The 12,982-nt window shown below is 44.3% G+C and overlaps 2 protein-coding genes across 2 annotated transcripts in view; one reads left to right on the forward strand and one right to left on the reverse strand.

Moving 5' to 3' along the window:
• The window catches only part of UBAP2 (ubiquitin associated protein 2), a 95,427-nt gene extending 93,371 nt beyond the window's left edge, over positions 1 to 2,056 (forward strand). The window contains exons 24-28 of the mRNA XM_031447277.2: positions 237 to 336; positions 417 to 524; positions 679 to 746; positions 830 to 1,021; positions 1,103 to 2,056. Of these exons, the coding sequence (XP_031303137.1) occupies positions 237 to 336; positions 417 to 524; positions 679 to 746; positions 830 to 1,021; positions 1,103 to 1,198 (564 nt within the window). The 3' untranslated portion in view covers positions 1,199 to 2,056. The remainder of the gene's footprint in view (positions 1 to 236; positions 337 to 416; positions 525 to 678; positions 747 to 829; positions 1,022 to 1,102) is intronic.
• A 1,265-nt stretch (positions 2,057 to 3,321) lies between these two features.
• Positions 3,322 to 12,982, reverse strand: part of UBE2R2 (ubiquitin conjugating enzyme E2 R2) — a 91,634-nt gene continuing 81,973 nt past the window's right edge. The window contains exons 4-5 of the mRNA XM_010975833.3: positions 7,952 to 8,086; positions 3,322 to 6,661 (exon numbers count right to left, since the gene is read on the reverse strand). Of these exons, the coding sequence (XP_010974135.1) occupies positions 6,442 to 6,661; positions 7,952 to 8,086 (355 nt within the window). The 3' untranslated portion in view covers positions 3,322 to 6,441. The remainder of the gene's footprint in view (positions 6,662 to 7,951; positions 8,087 to 12,982) is intronic.

Raw genomic sequence — 12,982 nt, forward strand, 5'->3', positions numbered from 1 at the left:
AAGGAGGGAGGGAGGGACAGGTCCCCACTCAGTCTCTCTCCTGGCCTCGAGGAATGAGTCAGGCTGGGAGTGAAGTTACCTTCCCCTCTTTTAGATTCTAGTGTGTGTGGTTGCGCTAATGAAGACAGGTCCCTAGTGGGTGTGTCACCTGCTGCCTAAGGCTAAGCTGGGGGTACGTGACCTGCTCCCCCTGCTCTGTTCCTCCACTAATGCCTCTCCTGCTTGCCCCCCACCAGGTCCCTCCAGCCTCAGCCAAGCAGCATGGTGTGAGCCTTAACACCCCCACCACCCCCTTCCAGCAGGCCAGTGGTTACGGCCAGCACAGCTACAGCGCAGGTGAGGGGTGCTCCGGGCACAGAGGTGCGAGTGGAACAGACTTGCCTAGCTCACACATGCTCTTGTCCCCTGCCTGCCAGGTTATGACGACCTGACCCAGGGGACAGCAGCGGGAGACTACACCAAGGGTGGCTACGGTGGATCATCGCAGGCACAAAACAAGTCTGCAGGTTCTGGGCCTGGCAAAGGTAGCGTCTGCCCCTCCTTTCCAGGACTGAGGCCCAGAGGAGTCATCTCCTACCCTGCCTACTCCTCAGGCGAGGCTACCCCAGAGTGCCCCTGGAGGTGGGGGAGGCTGGAGCTGGGACCAGCTGCAGTGGGAACAACTGCTTTTCCTCCTAGGAGTGTCCGCATCTTCAAGCACCAGTGGTCTCCCTGATATGACTGGTTCTGTCTACAACAAGACCCAGGTGAGGGAGGACGGATGCTGGTGGGTAGGCTGGTTGGGAGATGCTGCCAAGCAGGCCTTCACTGTTGTCTCTCTGACCTGCAGACTTTTGACAAGCAGGGATTTCATGCAGGGACCCCTCCACCGTTCAGCTTGCCCTCGGCCTTGGGCTCCACCGGGCCCCTGGCTCCTGGCGCAGCTCCTGGTTATGCGCCCCCACCGTTCTTGCACATCCTGCCTGCCCACCAGCAGCCTCACTCACAGCTGTTACACCACCACCTGCCGCAGGACGCTCAGGTGAGCGCAGTGGTGGAGGCAGCCACCCTGCCCTGGGCTGGGGGCTCTGCTTCAGCCCTGACAGCCTTCTCTCCTCCTCAGAGTGGCTCCGGTCAGCGCAGCCAGCCCAGCTCCCTGCAGCCCAAGCCGCAAGCCTCCAAACCTGCCTACGGCAACTCTCCATACTGGACAAACTGAGCCCCGAAGAGGGGTGGGCTGGGGTGGGGCTTACTCTGGGCAGGAGAGAACACACGGAGCCCATTTCTCTAGGAGCCCGGCGCCCTTTCCTAGAGTTCCTGAGACATGTAACTGTGTCAGCCGAGCCTCTGTGGGGAGCCTGCCTCCCAGACTCGCTGTTGTATGTAGTGTATTTATGTATGTATTTGTAAATGTGATAGAAGTCTTGGGGGAGTGGGGGTGCCGCTGCTACTCTTAGCCAGCTGCCAGCTGTCCCCACTCAAACCCCTTCTCGCTGTAGCAGAGTAAGCCCCTCCCTCCCTTCTGCCTCCAGGCCTTCTACACAGTCCTCTCAGCGGGCAGCGTCTGGGAGGGCTGGTTTAAGGCAGTCTGGGTACTGGGGTCAGGTACCAATGAAGAATCACGACTTATCTCGCTCCCTTGTAAACCACTACTTGAGTTTTCTTCCCCGTGTGATTACTTTATCCATCTCTTTTTGAGAAACTGGTCCTTTTGTCATGCTCCCCTTCTGCCAGATCTTGCTCTGGGAATAGCAGAGATATCACCCCCCCGCCCACCATAAAAGTGACACCTGTTTGTCTTCAAATAGAGCAGGGGCTTCTGCTTCTGGTCTGGTCTTGTCCCCAGAGACTTACTTTCTTCTGGCTGACCATTTTTAAAATAATCTGAATTTGCGCTCAGAGATACTCAGCCAGTCAGCTCCCATTTAAAAAAAAAAAATTGAAGATATGCTTTCATTTCAATGAGAGCATGTCTCCAAGCAAAGGCTCCTCTATTTTGGTCGTCCTAAACCAGGTGGGCGACTTTCAGAGGTTTTCTCTTTTGCCCAACTCCACCTAATAAAATTCTGAGAGCATGCTCGGTCTCTGTGTGGTGTGACTGAGGGATGGCCCAGGGCACAGGCCACCTGCCTCTGGTTCCTGGGACCCTGGTCTTCACAGGGCTAAAGTAGAGCTCACGTGGTCCGTCTTCTGATGACAGGCTGTGAGAACTTCAGTTGGTATCTCTTGCTTTGCTGGGCCCAAACAGCATCCAGGGAAGGAAAAGGTAAGTGATGCAGCTGAAAAAGAAAGCTACTCCTCCTGACAGGGCACAGGCAGTGTTTATCAAAGTTACCTTTGCTTTTCTTGTGACTCTGTAACAGACTTAGGGGACAAAGCAGTCTCTCACGGGGGCCTGTCAGCAGGAATGTTAGGGCAGGGCGAGCTCTTTTCCAAAGGAACAAAGATAAGAACTAAGAACAGTTTTAGGCTTGTAAGAAAGAGAATAAGCTTGAGCAGCTAAACCTGTCCTTTGCTCTTCATCAACCAGATGCAATCTTGACTGACAGCCATGGGCTCTGGTGGAACAGATGGCTAGTGAGTCAGGGCGGCGTGAAGCTGGTAAGTGGGTCCCGGGCTAAATAACTGCTCCAGAAAGTCCCAAGGAATTAACTCACCGGGGGCCAGGGGCCAGGATTCTGACTCCCCCTGTGCTAGTCCGGCTCCTCCCTCTTGAATCCAGGCCACCAGAAACAACCAGGGCCATGAACTCTCCCTGTGTGTTGGCCTCAGGTGTTGTCTGAGGCATTAGAGCGTCTCATTTCAAGAACCAGCCTAGGGGTACAGTCTTCGCCTTTTCTTTTTTAACCTTGGTTCATGGTCATGTGCTGCTATAAAGCCACAGCTTGGGATCCAGACTTTTAAAAAAGATGGGTGTACACAACTGAAACTGAAAATTAAATTACATGGTCTCACACCTGATCCCTGCTTTTTAGCAGCAGGAAGTTAGATGACAAGCGACAATAATAACAGAAAACTTGCCTAAGGAGGGCAGTAGAGCACCCACCCCCTCCTTCACTTCACCGACCTACTTGTATTAGCAGATTGTGCCCTATTTCAGAATTAAGGTTATTAACAAATGCCTTTGTTTTTAATAACCCTTCTTAAAGGCAAGTAAGGATTTGGGGATGTTTATTCTGTTAGGAGGTAAGCTGAGCAGAATGTCATAAAAGGCAGGTCAGCAAGATTTGGTTTCTGTTTAAATTTTTCAGCTGAGCCCTGGGCATAATAAGCAAGGGAACAGGAAATACTAAGACCTTTTAATTTTAACACACAAAAGAAGAGGGTCATCCCATGGGGAAGTAGCAGTACAGGTATGTTTTATTTCACATTTTATTAGTAGACAGATGGGCAGAAAAAGACAAAATAAACCACTAAAGGGGAAGTCAAACACAAAACGCATCAGATAATCTTTTCTCATAAGTTAAACTGAAGAAAAACACCTACAATTTCATCTAAGAAAACTATTAAAGTCAGGTGGGTCCTGCTGGTTTCAGAATAGTTGAAAATTGCATCTGAATCTTTGTAAATGTAAACCTTTTTTTAAAATCAGTATGGGAGGGGTGGAGAGTTAATTTTCAGTGGAGAACTACACATTTTCCCCTTCAATCTCTTACTATGTTTGTCCCAAACAAGGAAACAGCAAATAAGCAAATTACCACCAGGGACAAGCAGAGAAGACTACAAAAAGTTTGGCTAATAGAAAGGAACTCCGGAATGATATGAAATAAAAGTGGGGAAGACAGAAGCAACAACTGAATCTGAATCATATTATACTTTTTCCACCCAGCCTCAAAATACACAGACCTGGAGAGCACCCAGAGACCTCCACTAGAATCAAAAGGAACCTAAAAATGCAGGTGTCTGAGTTCATGTTACACCAAGTAATCAGCACAACTGTACTCACGAGGTTGGGGCCTGAGCCTGAGAGCTCCGCTTCCAAAAGAAAAAGGTTACATGCTCCAGTTTTCTTTTGCCATAGGATGTGTTCTCAGGACAGAGCTCTGGAACCAGCATCTGGGTTTTACAAGTCTGAGCTATCAGAATGTCTACCTGCTAAGCAAGTCAACACACCCCAGTCTTTCTGGAACTGATTGTACTCTTATCAGAGGCAAACCCAGCCCTCAACAGTAACACCCCGAAGGGCTGAGAGGTACGAACTCTACCTGGCTCTCTGGCTCCCTGAGTCAACGTGTAACAGAGGCCAACAGGGCCTAGCGACAGGGCTGAGCAGCAAAGCACCTCCCACGATGCCAAGGTGTCTGGCCTGCCCTGGAAAACAAATGCTTTAGCAGTAAGGAAAAAGGCTTAGTTTTAAAAGGGGTCCAAGAGAGTGAGACCAAGCTACTGGCTGTAAACAGGACTATGGGAGTGGTGTGTGTGGGGGTAATCAGAGTATTATGAGAGACTCTGGGCTCCAGAAGATTTGTAAGTTATTTGACGTGTCACTTAGGAAGTGTGGGGCATAAAAACCTAGTTCCAACATCCTTCTACAAGAGTTTGTACTCACTGTTTGTCAGCTGCTCTTTTCTCTGAGTTATGACTTCAGTCACCTGATTCAGGGGTGCAAGTAACCCATGGAGTTTGGACAGGTTCTGGGACCAGGCTCAATGGTGTCCTGTATGAACCTTGGCATGTTGAACATTCCCACTTAGTACTAGACCAGACTAGTCCAGAGATGGCTGCTGGGGATTAGCAAATGTTTGGAGAGTTTGAATGAAAACCCTGAGATCAGAAAGGAAGGAGGAACTAAGGATGCAAGCAAGCATCACCTACTCTGTCCTAGGACCCACCTACCCCTCATCAACCCTTCCATTCTGAGCTACACGATCTGAAGAAAAGGAGTTGACACTAGTGTGCAGGGATCTGACAGGATTATAGCCAGTCTTTGCTGTATTTTCCCTCCAAAATATTCCCCACTGAAAGAAAACTGCCCTCCTAGGAACTGGCCCACTCCCGTAAGAAACAAAAATCACCGCCAAGTTCTGAAGTCCCTGGTTGGTGAAGCTTGATGGAATTTGGTATTGATTGAAGTAACACATGATCGAGACGGGGAAATCAAGGCTGCAGCAACTGCAGAGCAGGAAGATCTAGTGTCACCAAGACACTGTCTGCAGCCAACTCCCTCGGCTCTGCCAGAAGAATCAGAAGAAGCTCAGGGAAAGCTCCATGCACAACTTCTGCTGGCAATCCACAGCCCAAATACATTGAAAGGAGAGAAAAGTCCAGGTCACATCCAACGAGGAAAGCGGGAACCGGTCACTCATGTCTCACGTATCCACAGTTACCACTATCAGTATAAGCAGCTCAATGAAAACCAAAATCTTAACACATGCACCTAGTATTAATACTGAGTAATTAAAACTGGCTACTTAAAAAAAAATCCGCAGTAAGAGTGTATCTCTCAGGGAAAGGCCATGTTAAATATATAACAGATGTTTTCTCTACGAACAGTGGTCACCAGTAGTTTTGACTTTTTCCCCCAGCAGCATCAACCAAAATTGGCATAGTGATTTTTAACTCTCTGTTCCCATCACTAAGACTCCACACACACGCACACATACACACACACTAATCCCCACTCTCCCCACTCCCTGGGGGAAAAAAAAACAACTCTGCTTTCAAAATAAATAGCAATCAAGTGCTCAGTTCTATGTAAAGTATGAATATTTATTTCAGGCTTTAGATCCCAATCGATTTCAAAAAACAAAATCTGACTTCTCAGAGTAGCTGAGGCCTCCCTCCTTGTTAGGATGATTTTCTGGAGGCTGAAGGGGGCCCTGTGCCCTTCACTTCATCAGGCTTACCCTTAGCAAAGTCCCTGATGCCCGCTGTACCCCAGCCTTAAGAAGAGAAAGAAACAAAACTCACCACCATGGTGCCGAACAAATGCACACACACTAATGTAAATGAGCAGCTAAACCTTGGCAAATTTGCTTTTTTTTAAAAAAGTTTTTGTTTTGTGGGGGTTTTAGGCTTTTTCTTTTCTTTTGCTACCCAGCATATGCAGCACTTGTGAACTCCCAATGGGTTCCCAGCTTTAAACACATTAAACGTCTTGATGAAAGACTAATTCTTCAAGAATCTAAAAACAGACCAAATGTGTTTCACTGTGAACACTTTGTAGAGACGGAGTGAGGTGAGAATTTAGGTTTAAAGAAAGAAAGAAAGAAAAAATCAATACAGTGATGGAAGGGCAAAGAATGCAAGAATTCAGACATTCTGTGGAGGATTACGTTCTCTCCGTTAAGAGGTCCACAAAAAGGAGCAAACTGAGATCCATAAGGGGAGTCAGCAGGAGCCGTGTTTGTTTTCCCCACCCCCGTGATAGGTTTTTGCTGAGGGGCCACTGCTAGGTCCCCACTTGCTCCCCTCCCTTTGGCCTGAGACGGCAGGGCAGTGCAGGGGCACTGAAGGAGCACGTCACGACTCCTCATTCCCAGAATCATCATCATCGTAACAGTCGGCATCTTCCTCCTCCTCATCTTCATCATCAATGTCGTCGTCGTACAAGTCGTCATAAAGCAAATCTGAGCTGTTGTCATTGGAAGGCACTTTAGTTTTGATGCAGTATTCTGCCAGGGTCGTGGGGACCTTCACTCCGTCCTTTTCTGCTTCGGCTTTAGTGGCTGAAACCTGTTTCCTGAAGGGAGGATAGTTTATCTAAATCTCCGAAAGATGAATTTATAATTGGTCTAAGAAATTAAAGATTCCTTATGACTCAGGTTTCTGAACTTTAGTACCTACCTACCTACCTGAAGGCATCCGACAGGCCCTCTACTACACCAGAGGTTCTAGCCCTTCAGGTATCATTCTGAAGGACACTTAATAACGCCTTGTGAAGGGTGTTCAAAGTGGTGGGTCTCAAATGCTGGTTAGCCAGAAACCACCTCCGATTTTTTTCGCCCAGCCATCTCATCCTAAACAGGATGCAGCCCCAACAACTCAATAATCCTATTTGCACAAAGAGTAAAACCCAAGTATCTTATGTTGGATTTCAAAGTCTTGCATGATCTACCTCCTTACCACTTCATTCTCACCACCCCTTTACTTTCTCCAATTCCAAAACATTCAGGCCACCCTGGGTTTTTCTCCAGTACCATCAACATACCTAGTTAATTTTTCTGTACTCTTCTGATCTACATATGGTTGGCTGATTCTTGTCACTCAGGTCTAAAATGAAACATCACCTCACAGGTGATATCCTCTGTTCTGACAATCCAATTTAAAGCAGCCATCTTCTCATTCCTTCGTATTATCCTACCTACCCACTCACTATCTAGTATTTCTTTTCTTTTTAGGATTTTCCTCATTTTTGTTCACCTTTCCGTTGTCCTCCTTGCCCCCCTGAATGTGAGCAGAGACCTTGTCTATCTTAATTCTATTTCCTCAGTTCTTAGAACACAGCCTGGCACATACAGCTGTGCAACAAACACTGACTGTATGAATGTATGAAGGCTTCATACATGTATGAAAATGTGACCTATCAAGGGACTAGAGAAACTGAACTTGAAAACCAAAACAGTATTCTTCCTCCTGCCTCCTTTCTAATTAGACCGACTTCTCTCAGTTGCTCTTGCTCCCTTACTTCCTGACGCTGCCGAGGCCTACAGGCTTGAACCTCTTCTCACAGCGCTCTCCCTGAACCATTCCACCCCTCCCCACGGTTCTGACCCTTCACGGTGACAGCTCTCAAATCATCGGGGTTCAGCCCATACTTTTCTTCTAAGCTCCAGGCCCTATATAAACATTTGGATGTCTCCATCCTGGTGGACATTAGGCTCAGGCAGAAATCTCTTCCCCAAAAATAAATCTAACTGAGAGACACGGAGTAGACATTTGAGTTCAATTTAAACTCTTGGTTCTAGGAAATACTTTGGTTCTGTATGAAGATTTGAAGTAACCAAACAGAAGACAAAACACAGCACCTTACCTAATGATTTCAGCATATTCTTTGTCTTTTCCTTTACTGTCCCTCCATTTCCTGAACATAACCGAAGCATCCACATTGGCTGGGGAGAAGGTGTTGGGCTCATTAAGCAATGAGATTACACTTAACAGGATAGTCCTAAAAACAGGAAAAGAAAGGGTCACCTACGAAGACTCATATTCACAGGACTCAAAAGTATTTTGGTTTTAAACTTAAGAATATATTTGAGACCTTAGGAGAAAGGGAACAGAGTATCAAAATCTTGTTTTCAGTACTCAATCTGACTAGGCTAGAACAAGCTGCTACCTGGGAGACAAAGCAGAGGGAATCTCAGGTTAGCATAAAGGTCATGTTACAAAGCCAAAAATGAACTCTGCAGAAGGCACTGTCTTAACTGGCTACATGTTCCAATCTACAAAAAGGAGAGGCCAGAAAGCTTTTCAAATCACGTATTTTAAAAATTGTAAGTTAAGTGCAATAAGAAAAAGCAAAAGCAAAATTATTTAGCTTGAAGTCTTTCTCTTCATGAGGGAGGGTAAAAATGATGTTACTCCATATATTTTAATTCATATCATGGCTGCTTAGAAGATCTGAAAAACCTATTACATAGAAATGCACTTCTTCTCCACATTTCTAAGGGAAGCAAGACAGAGTTTAAGCAGGAGAATGGCGAAAAAGCAACAGCCTTGACATGGATGAACTAGTCTCTGAATAATAGAAATCTTGATTCAGAAATATTTACTAAGCACTTACTATGTGCCAGAGGCACCAAGTGAGCTGTTGGATGTACAACAGTGAGCGAGTTAGATGCCATCCCTGATCGCCCAGGGCTTAGAAATCTTTTTTCTTGTGGGAAATTTTCATCCACAGATAAAAACTAGACACCTTAATCACAGGGAATAAAGTTTCTGTTAGATAAAGTAACAATAAGCTCAACAAGTTTCAAAAATGTTCAAAGTAATTCCCAGGCTTTTTTCCACTACAAGCAATGTGCATGGATGTAAAGAGAAACATGGGAGGAAAAATTAAATTTCTCTACCTTTTCTCATTGGTGCGAGGTTATAGATTGTGTTGTTGCAAAATAGCCTTTTGCTCCTGGCCCCAAGCAAAAAATAAAGGGAGGGAACCAGGCAATTAGATGTTTGATTTGATGAAACCTTTTCCTAAAAAGGGCAAAGAGTTTCTGTTATGTGATTATACAAGATTATGACAAAGGCACTTTCAAAGAAAACGTTCTCATCTAATTAAAAATCCATTTATCACATACATAATAATACCCCACTCTTTCTATTAGGTTAAGAGTAACTCCTTTTCTTCACCCTTCCCCATCCTTCGGAATTTCTTCAGTAATCACACCCAATACAGTAACCACTAGCCACATGTGGCCACTGAGTACTTTGAATGGTAGATGATGCATATGAAGAAGTTTAAACAGTCCCATGCAGTCAGTGGCCATGTAGCTGGACAGCGCAGGTCTAGATGAATTACATTAGCCGAATTAGGAAATCTTCCCCAAGAGTGGTTTCACCAAGTTGATTTTCTTATATCCTGTGTTTCTCATTAAAGTTCCAAACTGGGAAGTAAAATTTTTAAAAATAGTGAACCATCTATTTCTACCAAAACAAGAACTCACTTCTAATACCATGTACTCCTAAATTGAAATCCATGATGTTTTCAGAAGCATCAAGCACTTAATACAGCTGACACTTTCACTTTCTTCCTTTGGAGAGCAGAATCTTTTTTTCCGTACAGAGAATCCATTCCACTGTTTCAAGTGGGGTTAATCTCCTTTCCTTCTATACTTTAAATCGACAATCATGCCATACCTTCATAAAAACAACCTACCTACCCATAGCAGTAGACATGCCACCAAGTGCTGGCCAAAGGATTCCATCCATCTTGCCATGATGATGGGTTTGGGAATATGCACGTGACCCACACTGGGCTAATCGGAACCCTGGTAGGAACTATGATGGTTCTAATAGCTGAAAGGCAATTTTTATTCTTGGTAGGACTACAACTGTGAGAATAGAGAAAGCCTAGATCAGGTGGCCATCTTTGTCACCAAGTGCTGAGAGCCCGCCTAATTTAAGGCCGGTACAGAGCAGAACAGAACTGAGATTTTCCCCGCCTCCACCAAAAATTCCTGACTCAATTCATATGCAATATCCTATTCAAAATTTCAGAACCAGTATGTTGTGAATGGGTTACAGGTAAATTATATATGATTCCCTCAGGCAGCTGGATGGGTAGGACCTGGGACAACTTGAGCCTCTGGAACAGTAACTTCTGGCCAAAGGAACATGTTCAGTTTACTACACTGTGATCTACAAAAACTATCTACAGATACATGTTTCCTATGTACCATGACTGGAAAAGGTTCAGAAGCAGTATCATAACATAGTTTACACTGTCTAGCACTTGTACCAAAATAATTTAACACTGGCGTTAACACCTGTAACATGGCAAACAATTCTGCAAGGTAAGTATTATTAATCCTACTTTTACAGAATGGAAAAACTAAACTGTGAAGACAATGCTGATAGAATGTACAAAACAGAACTGAGCCCTGGGACTATTCCAATGATTACCTCTTTTTCTGTTGTTAGTTTCGGTAAGTGTTTAAAATCTTCATTTATTGTATTTTTTTTTTTTCAGAATAAAAAAAGCAGAAGGTGAAGAGGGTTAACAATAAGTGAAAGAAAAGAAAGAAAAACCAAATAATGAAACTATCAAAATAATATACACAATGAAGAGGTCACCAAAGCATATGAAAGTGATCAGTTTCCCGAAGAGCTGAACAAAGGGGGAAAAGGATAAGGAACACAATATACAATCATTCTTTCTATCCATATAAATTCACAGTTCCACGTGAAGCTTTAGTTTTTAGCAGAAGTAACATCTGTCCATTTAGACAATCTTGTGGTATCTGGACATGTATTTCTTGGATTAGCAGAACAGACCTGAGGGCCCATCCCCAGACTCTCAGTTCCCATAAAGAGTAACTCCACTTCTCTACTGTAGGTTTTGAGGAATAATCCTGTGGTGTAAGCGTTTAACACGTTTCACAATAAAGAACAGACTTAATCCAGTACGGATCTAGGATAAAAATACGGGAGAGTTTTTAAGTGTACTCAATTTACTGCACAATACCCATGACCACCATTATTACCGAAGTCAGAGACACTTCTAGAAATACATCTGCTTCCTCTGTTCCCACTTTAGGCCACGGCAAGGGACTATGCTAATTTTCAGGACACAGGATCTGGGCCAAAAGAGAAAAATGCTGAGAGGAGAAAGGAAGTACAGACAGACAAAAGGACAGACGAAATTACTCCAATTTATGTAGCCCTCAGGTTCATATTTCAGTTCCTTTTGCCTGCTTCACTATCTGGGTCAAAATGATCTTGCTACCCCCCCTCGAATAAACAGTACGTTTGTAAGCAATAAAAACACCAGAAGAAAATGGAAAACTAACCACTCTTTCACAGACACACACACACAGTCACACACACTAGCAAGCTATCAAGTTGTAAAGTTCTATGGAGCTCAGACATGTTTAAAACAAAACTGAAGTATTTTAAGAGACAGGAAATCATAATTAGACATCTAAGACCCAATGGGTAATACTGTATTTGTCCCCTTTTTCACAGGCAATAGTCAAGGAGATGGGGCTGCCCTTTCTCTGTTAGCTACTATGTCACCACAAGTACAACTTTAGCAGGGAGGGCAGAAATAAGCCTTAACTCAGCAAAGAAGATGGTTTACAGGTCTCCATGGGAAAGTTTGGAATTTTGCAGGATTAAAGACTTGGCATTTCCCACCAGTGTATAAATACACCATCCAGGCAGCATGTGAGGTGGAAAGGGTTCATAAAAACCTCAACTTGACTCTTAGAACATATACACATACACAAGAGATACAGAAAGAAACAGTTTGACTGAGATTTTTAGGTTTTACACGTTTGATAAAAGTTGACGTATGGCGAAGCAAAGCTCAGTGCCTGACCTAGAAGGGTTCTTTTAATCTTATTTACACTATTTCAAAAGATGGAACAGTAACACCAGAAGATGACCCAGTTAAAATTCAGTCCTCATTATGTTTCAACATGGGAGAGGAATTTAAAAAGGATATCATGGCAAAGAAGTCTGTTATGACTGGAAAAATAAAATGTCATAGCTTAATGGTCACATATTATAAATAGTTTTTCTTTATGCTGTTAAAAAACCAACAAATACAATAGTTCTGCTGTGCAGTCCCCGAAACACATAGTAGGAATGAGGGTCCCAGATGAAAATACACAAAATCACAAAATCAGAACATTTTAGTTTAAAATGGAAATTTAAAAAATACACAAAATATGTATCATTTGCACAGAATGAAATTGGCAATTTGAATGCAATGGAACCCAATATGCAAACATCAAGGGAGCAAATAAAACTGTCCTGGACCAGAATGGGGTTTTACAGGCACCCTAGGAACAGTACAGCTATAGCCGTTCTCCTTTGACTTTGCCACCCAACAGTGCAGTCCCTAGCTCCCTGCCCTTTCAGTGGGTTGTAGAGAAGACCAGACAGAAGAACTTCCTACCCTACTCTTGGGACCCTTTCACACGAAGCAGGGGCCTCTAGAGAGTGGGTCCATAAATCTGGTCCCACGCTGTATCTTCACAGTGCCAAGGAACATACTATTATCTATCCTTCACAGGAAAACAAATCTCTGCCAAAGACCACTTTCGTATCAAAGGGCCTGCAGGAGGTATGGTAGGTAGTTTTGGGGTGGTGCCTCAGGAAAAACACTTTTGAATTCTATTGCAAGGTCTGAGAGATCCCCCCAAAGCTTCCCACTTGGTTCTGGAAAAAGCACATTTTGCTTCTTCCAACCAGCAAGAAGAGGCATGGAGTGGTGCTCCTAATCACATACATATGGCAGCATCAGGGGTCCCTACCCCCTACCCTCCCAACTTCATTCTTTGCTGATTAATGCCTACTCCTTAAAACCTTCCAATTCCATAAGGAACTCTCATCCCCTAAA

The sequence above is a fragment of the Camelus dromedarius genome, chromosome 10 (assembly GCF_036321535.1).
Source record: "Camelus dromedarius isolate mCamDro1 chromosome 10, mCamDro1.pat, whole genome shotgun sequence".
Taxonomy (NCBI): domain Eukaryota; kingdom Metazoa; phylum Chordata; class Mammalia; order Artiodactyla; family Camelidae; genus Camelus; species Camelus dromedarius.